The 18,209-nt window shown below is 40.0% G+C and overlaps 1 protein-coding gene and 1 long non-coding RNA gene across 2 annotated transcripts in view; one reads left to right on the top strand and one right to left on the bottom strand.

Annotated features, from left to right (window-relative positions):
- The window catches only part of LOC116090526, a 10,387-nt gene extending 4,797 nt beyond the window's left edge, over positions 1-5,590 (bottom strand). The window contains exons 1-2 of the long non-coding RNA XR_004118714.1: positions 5,438-5,590; positions 1,026-1,095 (exon numbers count right to left, since the gene is read on the bottom strand). This is a non-coding gene — a long non-coding RNA (uncharacterized LOC116090526). The remainder of the gene's footprint in view (positions 1-1,025; positions 1,096-5,437) is intronic.
- Hsd17b12 (hydroxysteroid 17-beta dehydrogenase 12) overlaps positions 1-18,209 on the top strand; it is a 138,040-nt gene that overhangs the window by 72,891 nt on the left and 46,940 nt on the right. The window contains exon 4 of the mRNA XM_031371118.1: positions 14,805-14,912. Coding sequence (XP_031226978.1) covers positions 14,805-14,912 — 108 coding nt within the window. The remainder of the gene's footprint in view (positions 1-14,804; positions 14,913-18,209) is intronic.

The raw sequence follows: 18,209 nt of genomic DNA, 5'->3' as shown, positions 1-18,209 counted from the left end.
CTATCTATTTCTAACTTCATATTCCAGGTAACCTACTGTTTTTACGTTGCTGCTGGACAGCGACAGGGACTCCAGCTAATGTCTTAGTAACCAACTATTGGCTTAAGGGGCTACCCAATGTGTCCTGTGTCATGGCAGAAGATGAGAGCTAGATCTTATGAGTTTCTGAGTTCAAATCCCAGTAATGAGATCTGCTATGGAAATTTGGCCTCTCCTCCCATTGATGCTCGACTTTGCAATCCTCTACTATACACATGCTGCCAGACCCGTAATGAGATCTGCTGTCCCCCTCTGGTGTGTCTAAAGACAGCTACAGTGTACTTACATATAATAAATAAATCTTTAAAAAAAAAAAAAAAAGGAAGAGGTGGCACCCTAATCACAATGAGCAGACTCAACACCTGCACCTTGTGCTCTTGGCACTGTTTCCCAGTTAAGGAACCAGGATTTCTGTGAGAGAGAGATTGCCACATTCCTTGCTAGAATAAAAAGAACCTGAAATACCTCACTATGACAGAAACCAGTAAAGGAAATCCAAAGAATGATGACAATGTATCAGAAAGACACAGCTTGAAGGGGACCCCAGTAGCCAAGTCTGGACAAATTGAGCATTAAAATGGAAATGATAGAACAAATTATAATCTGTTAAATAAACAAGTGAAACTATCAACCCATGTAACTAATAACTGTTTATTAAAGGTGGTGGGACCTGGGGGAATGGAGCCTAAAAATGAGGCAGACTAAAGTCTCATGCAATACCCAGTTTTATTCAGAGCATCAGACAATTTATACTCTGAGAGTTAAGTAGAGTCACATAAATAAAGTATACTATCACAAGAACAAGCCACATATGGTGGGCAAGCCACATGCAGCAAATTTCCATAGAGACATAAAACCAAATAACAATAGCCAACTCTAAAGAAACTCATTTCCGTCTGCTACAGCTGGGAGGGATATGAAAGCACATTTCAAGAACAAGTATGATTTGTTGGTTTTTAGGAAACTGAGGTCACAAGAACTCTTACCTTGTTTTCTTGGAGTTTTCTCACAAGCACTTAAGAATTCCCCGTGCACAACTTTATTCATGGATGTATTCTGACAAATAATGAGTTGAAATTTTAAGGCAGAATTAAACTTCAGACAGTGGTAAATCCTACAAAATGTCCAAATTATTGTGAATTTAAAAAAGAAAACCAACAAGTTTTCAGTGGGAAGAAGATAGCAAGCCTCCCTTTATAGGGTAGAGTAATGGGACAAGTTAAGATTCCATGTTACCTGGTGGAATACAGTGCGAACACAACGTGGCTTCTCTGCTGTTTCTGCTAAATGTACAGGGCCTGAATCTTACATGGGAAATGCACATCTAAATCAAGGGCATTGAAGGTGCTTGGCCTATGATCTCTGGAATATCAGAGCATGAAGATCCAAAACAGTGGAAAAAAAACTGTTCCAGATCGTGGTTCTGGGTTCTGCCTCTCCTCCCGGGGTGTCCAGTCACTGCCAGACCTGGCCAACTACTGCTTGCCAGGCTGAAGCGGGAAGCAGAGTCTGGGATGAATGCTATGGTTCTGCATCTCCTGCTTTCTCCCTCTGTGTTTGGGTTCTTCTAGATCTCTGAAGGTCTTTTTCCTCCTTTCCTTCTTTCTCCCTCTCTTTCCTTCTTTCTCTCTCTCTTTCTTTCTTTCTTTTATTAGATATTTTCTTTATTTACATGTCATATGATTTCTCCTTTCCCAGTTTCCCCTCCAAAAAAAAAAAAACAGACCAAAAAAACCCCCCAAAACAACAAGAACAAACTCCTGTTGCTCCCACCCTCTCCTACTTATTGGCCTTGGCATTCCCCTACACTGGGGCACAGACCCTTCACAGGGCCAAGGGCCTCTCCTCCCATTGATGCTCGACTTTGCAATCCTCCACTATACACATGCTGCCAGAGCAATCAGTCCCACCATGTGTACTCCTTGGTTGGTGGTTGAGTCCTTGGGAGCTCTGAGGGTATTAGTTAGTTCCTATTGTTCCGAAGATCTTTAATGGAGCAACTCTCCGAGAAGATCTTAACTTGTTCATGTTTCTTTATTTGGAGTTTGAATGTATACACTTTATATCAGGGTGAACCAAGGGGTTTGGGGGTGAGAATATCCACAATACAAAAAGGTCATTGGCTAAAAGCTAAGGTACAAGAAGCCTCATTAGCATGTAGAAGCATTGTAGCTGCTGAGTACTGACTATTTGTGGCCACCTGCTTGGGGTCACCTGGTTATGTGCTCTGAGGCAGGCGTAGGAACAAGGAGAGAGCTAGTTCCACTCCTGCCGGTCTCAGGTTTTGAGATTCTTTGGGTTTGAACGTCCTCTACCTTACCAGTTCTCTTGTGGTCCATGTGCCCCACACTAGATTGGATGAGGCTGTTCTCATTACATCTGCTATGAAGGCCACTGTTGGGAAAGTTGGTAAATATTGAATAGACTTTGAAGACTAGGACACAGCACTGCACTGGGTTTCATTTCTTGACTTGGTTGGTTTTATTAGGGGACTATCATCAGCACGTGCATACAAAGCAAGCATTTTCAAATATAGTCTTTGGATCCCTTTACTGTAACTTCTAAAAATTTATTGAGGATCCAAGAGCTTTTGTTTGTGCAGTGCGGCTATTAATGTTTATTGTCTTCTTTAGTCAGATGGGAGATTTAAAAGCATTCATTTAAAATAATAACAGTAAATCTATTACATGTATGGAAGACACTGGGGGAATAACTTTTGAAACAAGATTGAGTGAGTAGACTAGTACATGTGTACATTTCTGCAAGTCTCTTTAGTGTCTTAATAAAAGATGGCTGGCTGTGCTTATCAATGTCTACAGCTTGTTAGTTAGAAGAGGAAAATCTAGCTTTAAATAGATAGATAGCAAAAGTTTTTAATAGCTTCTTTCAAGTAACGGTGGGTATTTTTTCATACATAAAAGGTGGCCTGTGTGGGGGCTGAAGAGATGGCTCACCTGTTAAGAGCACTGACTGCTTTTCTGGAGGTCCTGAGTTCAAATCCCAGCAACCACATGGTGGCTCACAACCACCCCGTAATGAGATCTGCTGCCCCCCTCTGGTGCGTTTAAAGACAGCCACAGTGTACTTACATATAATAAATAAATAAATCTTTAAAAAAAAAAAAGGTGGCCTGTGAGTTACAAAGTCTGATGACCTGAGTTCAGACCCCATGCCACACATAGTAGAAAGCAAGAACTCTCTCCCACAGCTGTCCTCTGACTTGCACAACCACTCTGTGACACACGTGTTCACATTCATATACACATTTTTAAAAGTCTGTCTAGGTAGAGTATCTGACAAGTGTCTTCTGTTATGAGGCTGGAAATAATAATAATGAAATCCTTGTAGTTGGTCACATTAAAATATATTGTCTACATATACCTGGAATAGGTCTTGGTATCTGGCAAGATTTTATCCCTTTAGGCTCTGGGAAATGTTGGTTTGGGAGTTTTATAGATTGCTCCAGAATGTTAGTACATGTGGACTATCACAAATGTTAATATCAACCCCATTCTTAACAGAAAAATCTTTCTTTCTCAGATTTATGGTGATAGGTCTAAATCTTCTAAAACTATGCTTTTTACTTAAATGCTTAAATTTTATCATGGACAACAAATAGTGTTGCTTGCTTTTCCTGAAGTGGCAGATTTCATTCATTCATTTTTGATACACTATCTGCCAAATCTGCATAAATACAGTTTGTTGTTTGTTCTTGCAATTAAATCATGTTACATGAAAAGGGAGTCATTTCAGCCCGTGAGCAGCACTTCATTGCAGCTGTTGCATTGGATAAACAGAAAAATGTATACAGTCCATTTTATCACATAGAACTTTAAAAATATGTATACAGAGGACAGTCATGTAGTAAATTTAATAATTTTAGTGCTTGATCAGGGAGCATTATTAAGTGAGATTGACTTTTGTCTTTTTGCTACGAGTACTTGAAGGATGCAGCGACTTCCAGAGCATTGAACATTGGTGCTTTGATTTGCCTCACCCACCGTTGCTCTTTGTTAACCAGTAAAGTCAGCAGTGAGTGCCTTGCTTAGGATTTTGACTTTCATAGATTTTCATTGGCTATGGACCTTGAAGGATGCTACATTCACAAAGTAGTTACGGATGCTGAGCATCATAGCAGTCACTGTACATTAATTTGAGATTATTTTAAAAAAAATAAATAGTGGTTTGTCAAACATTGAAAATGATATTTATGAGAATAATCATTTGCAAACTTTAAAAATATTCCAGTAAGTCTTGTACAGAAATGAATGACATAATGTTCTTGGCACATAGTTAATTTGAGGTAACTGATTGCTGTAATATTACTGTTCTGGTAGTAGGATATTAACTTTAGCCCCATGCATTTTACATGGTACTGTGTGTCCTTTAGGGCATCCTGTGATCACAAATGACGTGTGCCAAGTTCATATTCTTGGTATTGAGGAGTGAAACTACATCAACTACCTTTGTTTTCAGTTTGCTTTCCTATATGAAAGCAGTGCTCTTAACAGTGTAAAGGAGGATGGGTATTGGGTATGTTTTGTGTTGACCAGAAAGGTGGTTCAGCTCTTGGCAAAATGTCAGTGAAATGGCTCTGCAGGTAAGGGTACTTGCCTCCAAACATCATGACTTGAGTTCGGTCTCCAAAAGTTATATAGTGGAAAGAAAGAACTGACTTGTGCAAATTGCCCTCTTCTCAAGGCTATACATGCAGTTAATAAATCTACAAAAATATTTATTTTTTAATTTTAATTTTAAAAAAGCTTTAGTTATATACTTGAGAGGCAGAAGCAGGAAGATTGTGCATTCAAGGTCAACTGTAAATGATGGTGAATGGCTTTAATTCCAGCACTCAAGAAGAGCAGGCAAATCTCTGAGTTCAAGGCCAGCCTGGTCTGCATAGGGAGTTCCAGTTCAGCCAAAGCTACATAGTGAGACCCATCTCAGAAAGTCAGGAGTAGGAGCGTAATCAAGGTTTTTCTTGGCTACACAGTGAATTCTAAGACACCCTGAGCTGCTTAGAATTCCATGATGTTTAAAGAAAAATATTCTAAAACTGAGTTAATTGTAATAGGATAACAAATACTTGGTTTAGCTTTGTAATTTTTGATTAAATTTTTTTCCTTCTAAAGTTTCTTTAATAAGAAAAGAACTGACTCAGAGATCTGCCTGACTCTGTCTCCTGAGTGCTGGGATTAAACAGAGCTACACAGAGAAACCTGTTTTCAAAAATCAAAACCAAACAAACACACAAAAAAGCAATTGTTAAGCATCTTACTTCTGAATGCCTCAGTAAGATTAGAAATTAATTTAGAATAGAGTCTTTGCCGTGTCCTGGGTTCTATATTCTTCCAACCCCCACCCCACACACTGTAAAACAAAATAACCTCTTACTCACCAGTCCCCCAAACCAAAGCAACAGATTCAGATCTTGAAAAGCATGTCCCCAGGCAAGATTTCACAAAACCAGAATGGAATCTTTCACAAACAATATGATACTAAAGACAGCTTACTTTTAGAAACATTAATGCCAGCAGTTTCGGAAGAATGGTGCTGTGGGTATCTGACTTCTATGCTTATCAGTCGTTAAGCTTTAAAAAGGAGGAGGGACATTATGGAAGATTACAAAAACAACTGTTATTGCCTTCTAGCTTGATTTTAGTTCAGTTATCCTGCATTGCTCACATCTCGTCTCATTTTTCAGGCCAACAAAGAGGAAGAAAAACTCATTCTATTACAACATAACAGAAACATTGTATTACATGATTTAAAAACACAGAGATACAATCACAGTATCTGTAAGACCAAGAGGACTATTTTAGCTGGAAGATATGATAATAACCAGCTTTCTGAAGCAAAGAAATGAATAAAACCATTGTGTTCTCTCTCCCTAAAGCTGGACAGCTAATAGTGTGGAATCCTACAGGCACCCTGCACTAGCCCCTCTGCTGTCCCCACTGCTGTCTCTGCATGTATCCCTCCTCCCTGGGGACTAAAGAATCAGGTGCTTTGTCCTTTCCCTGCCTAATAAGCTGTGGGTCTTCTGCTACACCATGTCCTTCCTGAAAAGCAGGAGTGGCCTGCTCCCTTCCTAGCTTACTAGTTAGAACACACTGGATGCTAAGTGCTCTCAACCTTGGTAAATGTTCCCTTGCCACAGAACGACCTTTTCGGTACATGGCAGGTGTGTTTGTATAGGGAATGATCCATAATGGTCTGCTGTCACTATCTTGAAAATCTTAGTCATTTTTTAACATAGGGTTCTACATTATTTCTCATTGAATTATGCAAATTCTGAAGCAGTTCTGCATGTTATCGTGATACCTGAAACCTCCACTGGCTTCTTCCTACACTGGTCTTTTTCTTTTTTTAACCTTCCAGGTCTCCGTGTGCACCACGCATGGTGTCCACGGGAGTTCTTATAACATGTTTCCTGCCATTCCCCTCTAGTTTATGCCTTTTTCTACTTTCTGTTTGGCTGGTTCTTGTTTTTTCTTTTAAAAAACTCCATGCAAATGTCATGTCCTATTTAAAAATTGCACTCAGAGAACATGTTTCTTTCTCTGCATCCATCCCCTTCACCAATTGAAGGCATTACCTGTTGTCCTCAGGTGAAGCCTAGCATGTGGGTGCCATTCTGTATATTTCTTGCCTTTATTCATTCAGAGCTCATGTTACATACAACAGGTTCTGTTGGACCATGAGTGACAAAGATGAAGCAACAGCCACAAAACCCAGATACTCCTACCCTCATACTGCAGGCTGGGAGCAGGCACTTTCCTGGCCACACATCCTCTTATAGACGTGAATGATAGATAGCCTATCTTTAATTTCAAGTCATGGCTGTAACAGACATCTTCAGCTTCCTTCATCGGTGGTGATGGTGGCCACTTAAAGCTCTGAGATGTCCAGAATCTTGCATTTGGAATCGGTTCTTAGTGCTGTCTTGTGGGTGTCAGCAATGTCTTGGTCTTTTTTCATCAGATCTGAGACACTGCTGATGACAAAACAGTCATGTCACTTATAAGCACTGTGGTGGTTTGAATAAGAATGGCCCCATAGGCTCATATTTTTGAATGCTTAGTTATTAGGGAGTAGAAATGTTTGAAAGGATTAGCAAGTGTGGAGTTGGTGGAGGAGCTGTGTTACTGGTTAGTGGGCTATAAGGTTTCAGAAGCCCAAGCCAGGTCCATTCACTGTTTCTGTCTCTCTGTCTCTCCCCTCCTCCCCCTCTCTCTGCCAGCCCCTTCTCCCATATCATACCTGTCTGCTGCCATGTTTGCTCCATGATGGTAATGGACAAAACCTCTGAAACTACAAGCAAGCCCTAGTTAAATGCTTTCTTTTATAAGTGGTGTGTCTTATCACAACAATAGAACAGTGACTAAGACAAACACTAAGAAAGAAAACTTGCTATCAGGAAAAATTATATTAAGTATAAGACTCTAATTCTAAAGATCAAAAGTGAATAAAAATGTACTTTTTGGAATAGATAAATATAATGATTCTAAAAGGTAGTGTAAAGCAAATTGAGTCAAAGAACTAGTTGGACATTAGTTTGGAAAGCTCAAAATAGAATACTGTGACATTCCATGGGTGATAACATAATAAATAAATCACTTTTAAAAGTAGAATCTGATGTTCATGACCAGCGAGGTAAGCTGTTATAGTTATAGCATAAGTAATACCTACAACAGCCTGTGTTAGTAAGGAAGAAACAACTATACATTAGACCACTGTCTTTGTAGACATTGGTATCATCTTATGTAGATATAAGAATGCACTTGACCTTAGAGTTTCATAAGGCATATTCAACATACTATCACAGGACATCTTTTCAGGAACTGTGCAGAATGGACAGCATTACCTGGCTTCACAGGCCAAGAGATGGAGTAAAATCTAAACCCTCTGTTCACCACCACTGGAGCTAGACTCAGGTCCTGCTTCCTACTCAGTGAGCTGTTTCTGTGCTCCTGACAATATCATCTTATAACCTGAAGCATAGTAATGGGATCTTCTTTTCCTGTTTTTTTTTTTTTAATCTCCCTTTCAAACAAACAAATAAATAACTCAGGCATTTCCATTGGCAAATAAGTTTTTAGGTAGAGAAAAATATCTTTTGGGCTGGTGAGATGGCTCAGTGGGTAAGAGCACTGACTGCTCTTTCAAAGGTCCCAAGTTCCGAGTTCAAATCCCAGCAACCACATGGTGGCTCACAACTACCCGTAGTGAGATCTGACACCTTCTTCTGGCACACCTGAAGACAGCTACAGTATACTTATGTATAATAATAAATAAATATTTGGGCCTAAGCAAGCGGGGCTGACTGGAGCAAGCAGAGGTCCTAAAATCAATTCCCAACAACCACATGAAGGCTCACAACCATCAGTTCAGCTACAGTGTACCCATATACATAAAATAAATAAATCTTTAAAAAAAATAAGCATCTTTTTCAGAAATTTTCTTTAAGAGGGACTTAAGCAAGTATAAAGCTCAATTTTCAGAGAATGAAGATATCCCTCCTGCCTGAGGGTGGGGCAAGTCCATGTGAAGTCTTTGTTGCCAGTGCCCCTTCTCATCATAAGTGCTAGAATGAATAAAATACTATGACCTTGACTTCAAATAGAGAAATGCTTATTTGGGGATGAAATCCTAATGAGCTGTGATTAATTTTTTTTTGGTTTGAGAGAAAGTGGGTCTTTTCACAAGAGATTAAAAGTATCATGAGTGTTTTTTTCAAGGGCAATGAAAAGAACAGACCATTATTTGTGCAATATCCCTGATAATTTTAACTAAATGAGCCTTCTAGCATGAAGTCAGATCTGTTCATTCTCTACTGCGTATATTCACCTTTCCTCTCCAGAGCCATAAAAAGCAGGCCCATCTCTGTGGGGAGACGTGGAGATTCTCATCCAGAGATGAGGTTGGAGGATGTGATCAGGTCTGAAGGTAAAAAAAAGGAGTTAGTAATAAAGATTTGGTCAAGGGGCTTTTTATTCTGTTTCGCCCTTAAAAACAGAAATAGTACAAAAAAAACCTCATTCTTTTACATCTCTAAACATATAAGATGTATAATTTTGTGTGAAAATGAAGTTTCTGTTAAAGATATGTTTGTACATAAACAAAACCTGATAAATTGAGACCTAAAATTGGTGATCACTGACTATTGCAACGTTTGCCTAAGAGCCTTCACTCTTTACAGGACTGGGGTAGGAAGACTACCCATGACAAATAGCCTCAACCTTCCTACCCAAGCCCCGAGTCAAGTCTTGGCTGGTTTTTAAGGGATATTAAGATTCAAATGTGTTTGAGTTTATAGGAAGAATAAGAGGAGAAAAATTGAGTTGTCTTAAGTTTATCTCCTACTCTAAGGTGCCTAATAGTCTATGTTACTATGTTTTAAGTGAGTAGGTTCTACCAACCAATTTACTTCTGTAGGGAAAGATCAAGAAGTATCAAGAAGATACTTCTTGCACCAGCTATGCTGACCTCCATACCCTCTCCGCTTCCATAGCAGAGAGATCTCTGTTGCCTGCCAGGTATCCCACTAGGTGCTATGAAAACAAAGATAAAAATGATCCCTGTTTGATAAGAAGTGGATTTAGTTCTCTGCTTGGCTTCAGACTCATTCAGGATACTCAGAAACAGCAACCTGGCTGCAGCATCAGAACACCCTGCTTACAGTCACTGTAGAATCAGAATGCCCATGCTTACAGATGGCTGCAGCATCAGTACCCACATTTACAGGCCATAGGATGGCTGTAGCATCAGAGTACCCATTGAGCCACCTCCTAGCCTCCCCAATGGAATTTAAATTTTTTTTTCTCTTAAGAATCTACAGGATTTTTCCATGAGCCATTTATAAAGCACAAGGATTGCCTGCTGACTGAACTACTGTGGTTTGGACAACAAGAATTTCCTTGTTGAAGCCACCGACATGGTTCATTTCATGTCCACAATAGTTTCTACATTCTCTTGTGTATTTATCCTGTTCACCTATTCCTATTGACTTTATTCTACAATAGTTCCTACTGTTATGAGAGTTGGCAGAAGCTATATCATTCCTTGGGCCTCAGAAGGATGAGAAAGGGCAAGGATAAAAATGGCCCATCATTGTAAGGCTTTGGTGTAGTTGTTATTTTTCCCCAGCAGATGGCTATTGCTGGACTGGGTGTAGATGGTGATCTTGGGAAATACTTGGGTTAGGGAGGTAGTAAAGTAAAGATGACATCAAGGGCTGGAGAGATGGCTCAATGGTTAAGAGCACTGACTGCTGTTCTGAAGGTCCTGAGTTCAAATCCCAGCAACCACATGGTGGCTCACAACCATCCGTAATGAGATCTGACACCCTCTTCTGGTGTGTCTGAAGACAGCTATAGTATACTTAGGTATAATAATAAATAAATTTTTTAAAAAAAAAAAAGATGACATCAAGGGTCACTTGTATTTTGTAGGTCTGCAGTGGTAGCCGTTTCTGTTTCTGATGCTTACTCTACCCTTGTTCTGTTTAAATTAGCTAATTCTTGACCATTATTTTCTTGTTGGTGTGGTCAGAAGCAGAGTTGGGAGTAGGGGAATGATGTGCATAGCCTGTAATTATTTCCTTAGTTTCTTAAAAAGACTAGCCACTCTGCAGTGGGTATACCTACAAAACAACTCAATTCCTGTGCCTAAGGCTCAGGGAACATTGTGGAAGGGGGAGGTAAAAACACAGATCAGGGAGCTTGCTGTGAGATTTTGTCTACTAATGATGTCAGAAATTGCTTATAAAGTCTCACCCACATGACTGCCTAAACAGTGGTTTAACAAGGAGAACAGCACTAGACATGCCTAAGGGAACAGGGTGAATCCCACCAGGCCTCAATCCAATGCAAAGAACTCTGGCCAACTAAGGAATTCTGAAAGTGGGAGAAATAGTCTTTCCTAGGGAAGAGCCCACCAACTGGTTTTTCAATACCAGATAGTCAGCCCTGGAAATATACATAAAATAATATTATACAGACTGAGCAGGTTGTGTTTAAGTACATATATGTACATATGCATATATGTACTTAGCAACCATTAATGAAAGAGGCAATGAATGTTGCCATGAGTTTTTGCAACACCGCTTTGTGCTCCCAGTGGATTGCATGCGTGCACTGTCCAGGAACTATCTTTAGATCCATGAAAGAAAAGTACACACACATTAGCTTATTTTTAAAATGCCTTGGCTACCTCAAAGTCTGGGCATTCCTAAACCTTCCCCTGCTACCCCAGGCCCAATTGCGGAAGTAGCCAGTGGCATCTGGTATCTTTATTGATCTGTCAAAAGCCAATTGGGGACAAGGACCTTCAGAGTCTGGACATGCAGATTCCCCATCGAGTCAAAGCATTAGAACCAATCTTCAACAAATGAATTTAAAAGAAAACAAAGAGGGATATATGGAAGGGTTTGGAGGGAGAAAAAAGAGAAGGAGGAAATGTTGTCAGTATTTTATAGTCTCAAAAAATAAAAGAAAATAAGCATGGTAGCCACTTACCACATTAGCCTTTTAGGACATGTGCACTTACTTCCTATCTGACTGCTTAGGCATAGTTCCTGTCTGGGTCTGATGTGCACTGCTGTTTTCCCTCCCCACAGCTTCGTGGATATGGGACCCACTCATGGAATCCTCAAGGCCTGTCAGTAGGTCTTGTCAAAAATATGATCCTCAGAAAGGAAATGTGATAGATGTCTTCAGGATTCTTCTGAAAAGATATTCCTGTCAATGAAAGGGACTTAGCACAGAAATGTTATGAGTACGTGAAACTGGGAATGGCCCTCATTGAATCAGGGAGGGAGTGAACATGAGATGGGGGAGCTCCTTGATCACATGTGTCAAAATAGAGCCTAGGCTTTGTCTTCTAGAAACTCAGTTCTACTGGGGGCGGAGAGACAAGCAAATACATACTTATTAAAAACAAAGGTGTCAGTGGGTCAAAAACTAGGCAAGTCAGTCAGGCTTCTCTGAGAAGGTAATATTGGGTGAAAGACCCAACAAGACACAGAGAATTTAGACAAACATTCCCGATAGAGGAGAAAGGAGGTACAAATGCCCTGAATGTATTTGGAACACTGTGTTCAAGGAGCTGTGAGGAGCCTTGTCCTAGAACTGGGGAGCAGTAGGAAGAACAGCTAGAGATGAGCTGAAAGAAGTAGCAGGTACTTGCCAAGGACTTTCAACTCTTACTACAGGTGAGATAGAAATATGTAAAGGAGGAAGAGGCCTATAGCAGAGGCTGTGGAAAAATACCTAAAAAGAAAAAGAAGCTGTGCTTTCCTGACCTGAACATGATTCGAAGTTACCTGGGAATAAGTTAAAAACTTTTAATTATCTTGAGTATCTAGCAACAGGAACCATGTTGCTTGTTCTATGTGTGAACACAAAGAAAGCTTCATACATTCTTTACTGCAGAACCTTCTTTCCAAAAAGTCCATCAAATTAATTTTAGCATGATGGGTATCCAGTGATGGACATTAATGCATGTGCCTTCCTCAAATCCCGTGTGATAAAAAGGCTGAGTTTGACTGAGGTATAGGGGCTTTTGTTTTGAGACACAGTTACTAAGTACTCAGTGCTCATGTGGAGAGAATGCATTGTTCTTCAAATCAAATAGCTAAAGGCATCTTATTTTCATGTAACATTTTACATTAAATACAGGCTAACTTTCAAGTCTTTTGTTTAGGAGTTTGTTTTTCCATGTTAATCTGGGATTGCTTTACTAAAGTCAGTATTACATAGAGTGGGGAATTCTGAGGCATTTTCTAGTAAATTGTAATTGGCCCAGCAATAAGCAACAGTTCATTCTTCAATACATGAACACACATTACTGACTGTACAGAAACAGTCTTTACCTTTGACTGCAGGAAAGGTATTTCCTGGTCAATTCTTCTGTCCAGGTTCTGCATGAATTTCTATGTAGAGTCAATACTTTTCATTGACTCTAACTAAAAATCAAATGTGTCAGTAGCCAGCTCTAGGTTTAGCTACAAATCCTTTGAGATCAAGAATGGACACTTCCTGTGAGGATTAATCATGAAAACTGCATGACGAGTTCACAGTGACTTCCACTCAAGAAAGGTTTATTTTGGGAAGCAGAATTTTTTAAGTGAATTCTTTTGAATTATCCTAAGTTCCAAAGAAGAGCGTCCTTAGCCTTTTGTGGAAAGGAGGGCAGGTGGTAGAGGAGGGAGAGGCCTAGTATTTGTGAAGTGCCTCCTGTATCAGTGGTCATCATCTGAGCCCAGTAGCCTAAGCTGGGCAATAGTTACTGCATTGTCACAAGAGCATGCTGAGGCTCCTACATGATGTCTGTCTTGTTCATGGTCATTCTGTAAAGGAGTGTGGAAATGAGATTAGCACCTATGTCTGGGTGACCTCAAGTCCCACATTTTTCAAAGGGTTTGGGTCATGAAGGTGGAAGTGATCATTGTATGCTGACTGTAGAGAGTGTGTTTCCCCACATTCTCACCTCAGAAGCTCTTACTTCCATCCCCAGCTCTTTGGACCTTAATAGTCTTGAGAAAAGGAGAGCATCAAGGTCTTTCCTATGTCACATTGTGTATTTATTACTATGCACTCCGTGTGGCTCTTTAAATGCAGTGACTTATCTGTTAACCAGGCCAGAAACTACAGTAAGATCACATTCCACATTCAGTTTTACTAAGATGAACTTTTTTTTTTTTTTTTTGATTTTTCGAGACAGGCTTTCTCTGTGTAGCCCTGGCTGTCCTGGAACTCACTCTGTAGACCAGGCTGGTCTCAAACTCAGAAATCCACCTGCCTCTGCCTCCCAAGTGCTGGGATTAAAGGCATGTGCCACCACCGCCTGGTGAACTTCTTTTCTTTTAATGTATCACACACTTTACAACAGTTAAAAGCATTGGCTGTTGATTTAATTCCCAGCATCCACATGCCAGCTCACATCTGTCTTTAACTCCACTTCTAGGTGATCTGGCATCCTCATACAGACATACATGAAGGCAAAATAGCAATGCACATAATAAATAAATAAATCTTAAAAATAAAGGATACTGGTATTTTTGTGGGACTCCTAACTGGGGGGACTGCTTCTGGCACTTTTGCCTGCTTTTGGGATCCTTTTCCACCCACTTGGTTACCTCATCCAGCCTTAACATGAAGGGAGGGGCCTAGTCTTATTGCAGCTTGATATGCCATGTTTAGTTGATAGCCTGGGAGGCCTGCCCTTTTCTGAAGGGAAATGGAGAAGGAGTGGATTGCGAGGGGGATAAGGAAGTAGGGGCTGGGAGCAGAGGAGGGAGGGGAAACTATGGGCAGGATGTAATATAAGAATAAATTGATAATAAAAAAGCTACTTTACAAAGACTTCTTCCTGAGATTAAGAGACATCAGTTTGCAATTAAAATCACAAAGGCAGTGATATTTAGAGTATATAGTATTATGATATGAATCATGTTTTGTTATTTGGGCCTGAGTCTGAAAAAGTAGTTATCATTATTGATTTACAAGAGAGAATTGACAGGGTGCTCTCAGACAGCCTGGTGGTGATGATGGGACTTTTAATTGCTGAACTATTGTTTTGTTGACTCTCTATCATCTCTTAGAAATAGTTTCATGATTGCTTAAAATTATCCTGCTCTAAATGTCATATCAAATTGGGGGGAGAAAGTTTGAAAGGATAATGTTATCTAGAGATTTAATCATAATTGCCATGTATTAATTTTCCCTTTTGCTCATCATTTGTCTTTTTTTTTCTCCTTCCAGAAGAAAAATTCAACGTTGAAACAAGGACCATTGCTGTCGACTTTTCATTGGATGATATTTATGATAAAATTAAGACAGGCCTCTCTGGTCTTGAGATTGGTGTTTTAGGTTTGTATTTTTGCCTCATTTATGACTCATTTTGTTCATTCTTTGGCTTTTACTTTGTCTTTATTTTCTCTCTGGAGGTTAGGTGTTTAGTGATACGATTGTCACTGATCCAGTTGGTCAGTAGCTAATACTAACCTGTGTGTTCTTGAAGCTTTTGTCTTGTAGGTCAGTGACTTTAAAGGGTTTTTCCCCCCTGCTTGCTTTACTTCTAGTCTCAATCTCTCTCTCTATACATTATCAACAATGAAAGGCTGGGCTTGATTACACCTGTAATCCCAGTACTCATAAGGTGCATGATGCTGAACATTCACGGTCAAGGAGATGGAGGCCAGCCGGGCGGTGGTGGCGCACGCCTTTAATCCCAAGCACTTGGGAGGCAGAGGCAGGCGGATTTCTGAGTTCGAGGCCAGCCTGGTCTACAGAGTGAGTTCCAGGACAGCCAGGGCTACACAGAGAAACCCTGTCTCGAAAAACCAAAATAAACAAACAAATAAATAAATAAGCAAATAAATAAAAATTTAAAAACAAACAAAAATTAAAAAAATAATAATAAAGAGTGGAGGCCTGGGAAAGTTAATTCTAGTTCCCTGCAGAGCCTTTATATGTAGATACTACTAAGAAACTCAGCCCCACGAAATGTTTACACTCACAGAAAGGTGGTTTTCATCTATGTTTTACACAAAAAGAGACTAATTCTTCCACATATGCTTTATGTTTCGTTGCTTTGGACACATGAATGTCCATTGAAAATGTGTGGTGTCAAGAGACTTGGGATTGTTTTTTGTCTAAAGCAACAGAAGGACTGAGGGGCAGGCTGAGTTGTCCGTCTGTTTTCTCTAAGTCTATTGCTCTGTTTTATCATACCTCAGCTGCTTGCTCTTACTGGAGAACCAAATGTTTTTGCTGAAATCATGGGAATATTGAGCTGTGTTTTGGAAAAAAAGTCATCAGAAGATCTTGACTGGGTAATAGGGAAGATAAAATATCACATATTTTTCTTTCATATGTGGAATCTGTGTGTATACATACATAATAGACATTCACATGCACGCATGCATGCACGCGCGCGCGCACACACACACACACACACACACACACACACACACACACACACACACACGACATTATAGTAGGAGAACTATTTATGAGGAAGAAAGGAACCAGTGAGGTGAGGGAAAGGGGTTGGAAGAGGACACAGGGCATGGGGAGGTGGGTAGGACATGAAAAATGAGATAGAGTGTGTGTGTGTGTGTGTGTGTGTGTGTGTGTGTGTGTGTGTGTGTGTGTGTTTGTGCGCGCGCGCGCGCGCGCGCATGCGAATGCATGTGAAGGCTAGAGGTCAAACTTAGGCTTCTCTGTTCCCTGTCCACTTTGTCTTTATAGATGGCCTATCCCTGGGACCCCAGGTTAGGCTAGGCTGGGCCCTAGAGATCCCCATGCTGGAATTACACTTGTCCACCACCATGCCTGTCTTTTTACTGAATGCTGGGAATTGAACTTGATTGCTTATGCTTGCAAGACAAACACTTTAATAACTGACCACTCTTTCCAGTCCCCATAGAAGACCTTTTTAAGCTTTGTTGTTGTTGTTGTTTTGTTTTTCTTTTTTGAGACAGGGTTTCTTTGGGTACAGCCCTGGCTATCCTGGAATTTGCTTTGTAGACCAGCCTGGTCTTGAACTTGTAGAGATCCACCTGCCTCTACCTGGGATTAAAGCTTGATGCTACAACACTCTTCCTCCTTTTTAGAACTTCTAAATAAGGCAGTGTGTATGTTACTCAAGTATAATCCCACTAAATATTTGTGGGCTGAGCTAACCTGGCCTGTCTAGTCTATACCATGCATCCTCATGCTTGTCCCATCTGTATGGATTCTACTCTTGCCTCACTGTCTGTAGAACCAATAGGTAAAAGATAAATAAAAACACAGAACTAGTTTTTGCCTTTGTGTCTACATGTTCTTTTATAAATATATACATCAGGAAGAGTCTTTAAAAGTTCTTCTTCCTTACCCTAGATCACCACTAATGGGGGAAAGTTCTGATTGTTTCTAAGCTTCCAAGAGAGTAGTTCTAACTTGCTTGTCAGTAGAGATGCTGTTATGGTTTATCCCATGGCCTCTCCAAGTTTAGACTAGTGATGGTAGGGAATGAGGAAGGTGGTCGATAATTCCCAATGAAAGGAGACTGGGAAACAGTCATTCCGTAGTGGAAGAATGGCTTACTTTTAAGATTGGTTTGTGTTATCATGACTGTTCTTTATAGACCTCAGCTACTTTTCAGTGAGTAAATGTGAAACAGTAGATATTCTAGGGTCGTGGAATCTGAGATGGGAGTTGTTGGGCATTGGGTTGGTGCAGGGCTGGGGGATTGTTTGGGAACTCTTTCCTGAGAGGTTGCTGATGGCTCAGAGAAGAAAAATCTCCAGAGGACACACCTACTTGTTAAGCACCATTTACTAAAGGTTGGGGAGCAACCTTTTGGTGATGCTCATTAAGTTTGAGGTTTCTCTAGGAGAACAATTCTAAGTTTGTGGGTCATGAACCCCAAAATATAATTAGAAAACAAATATACATTATGATTCATAACAGTACCAAAATTATAGTTATGAAGTAACAACAAATTTTATGGCTGGGCTCACATGAGAATCTGTATTAAATGGTCACAGCATTAGAAAGGTTTAGAACCTCTGCTCTAAGAGATCCATCCAAGTGCTATTGTAGGTAGTTGGGAATGCATATCCAGGCTTCACTGGTGCAACAAGACTGAGATAATTCAAGAGGAATGTTGCAAACGGCCCTGTGGAGTGGCCGTCCTTAATCTAAGGCCACTGGTGGTGTAAAGCATGAGTTTTATTGTTGACTTCAGCTCTGTTCAGCAGAGCTGTAATACAAACCACACATGCAATGTTAACTCTTCTAATAAGTAGTTCACATTTTAAGAATTTATAAAGTGCTGTGTATTTTGATCATATTCACCTCCTACCCCTCTCCTTACCTAATTACTCCCATACCTTCTCCTTACCTCCTTCACCCTCCCATTTTTATGTCTTTTTAAAGTATTAATCCATTGAGCCCAATTTGTGCTGACCATAGGTATTGAGCCATTTATTGTAGCTTGATCAACCTACCAGAGAGTGGGATAAAAATAAACAGATAGACATAATTTAATAATGTTTTTTATTTAAACTTAACTATATCCAGAACATTAACCAATTGAGCATCTCCCAGCCCCCAAGACCTAGGAATTAATATTAGGTTACAGGAAGGTTTTTTTTTTTTTTCCCCTGAGACAGGGTT

This window comes from Mastomys coucha, unplaced genomic scaffold (genome assembly GCF_008632895.1).
Source record: "Mastomys coucha isolate ucsf_1 unplaced genomic scaffold, UCSF_Mcou_1 pScaffold15, whole genome shotgun sequence".
Lineage (NCBI taxonomy): Eukaryota > Metazoa > Chordata > Mammalia > Rodentia > Muridae > Mastomys > Mastomys coucha.
The sequence above is the reverse complement of the archived record's forward strand: the minus strand, read 5'-3'. Positions and strand labels throughout refer to the sequence as shown.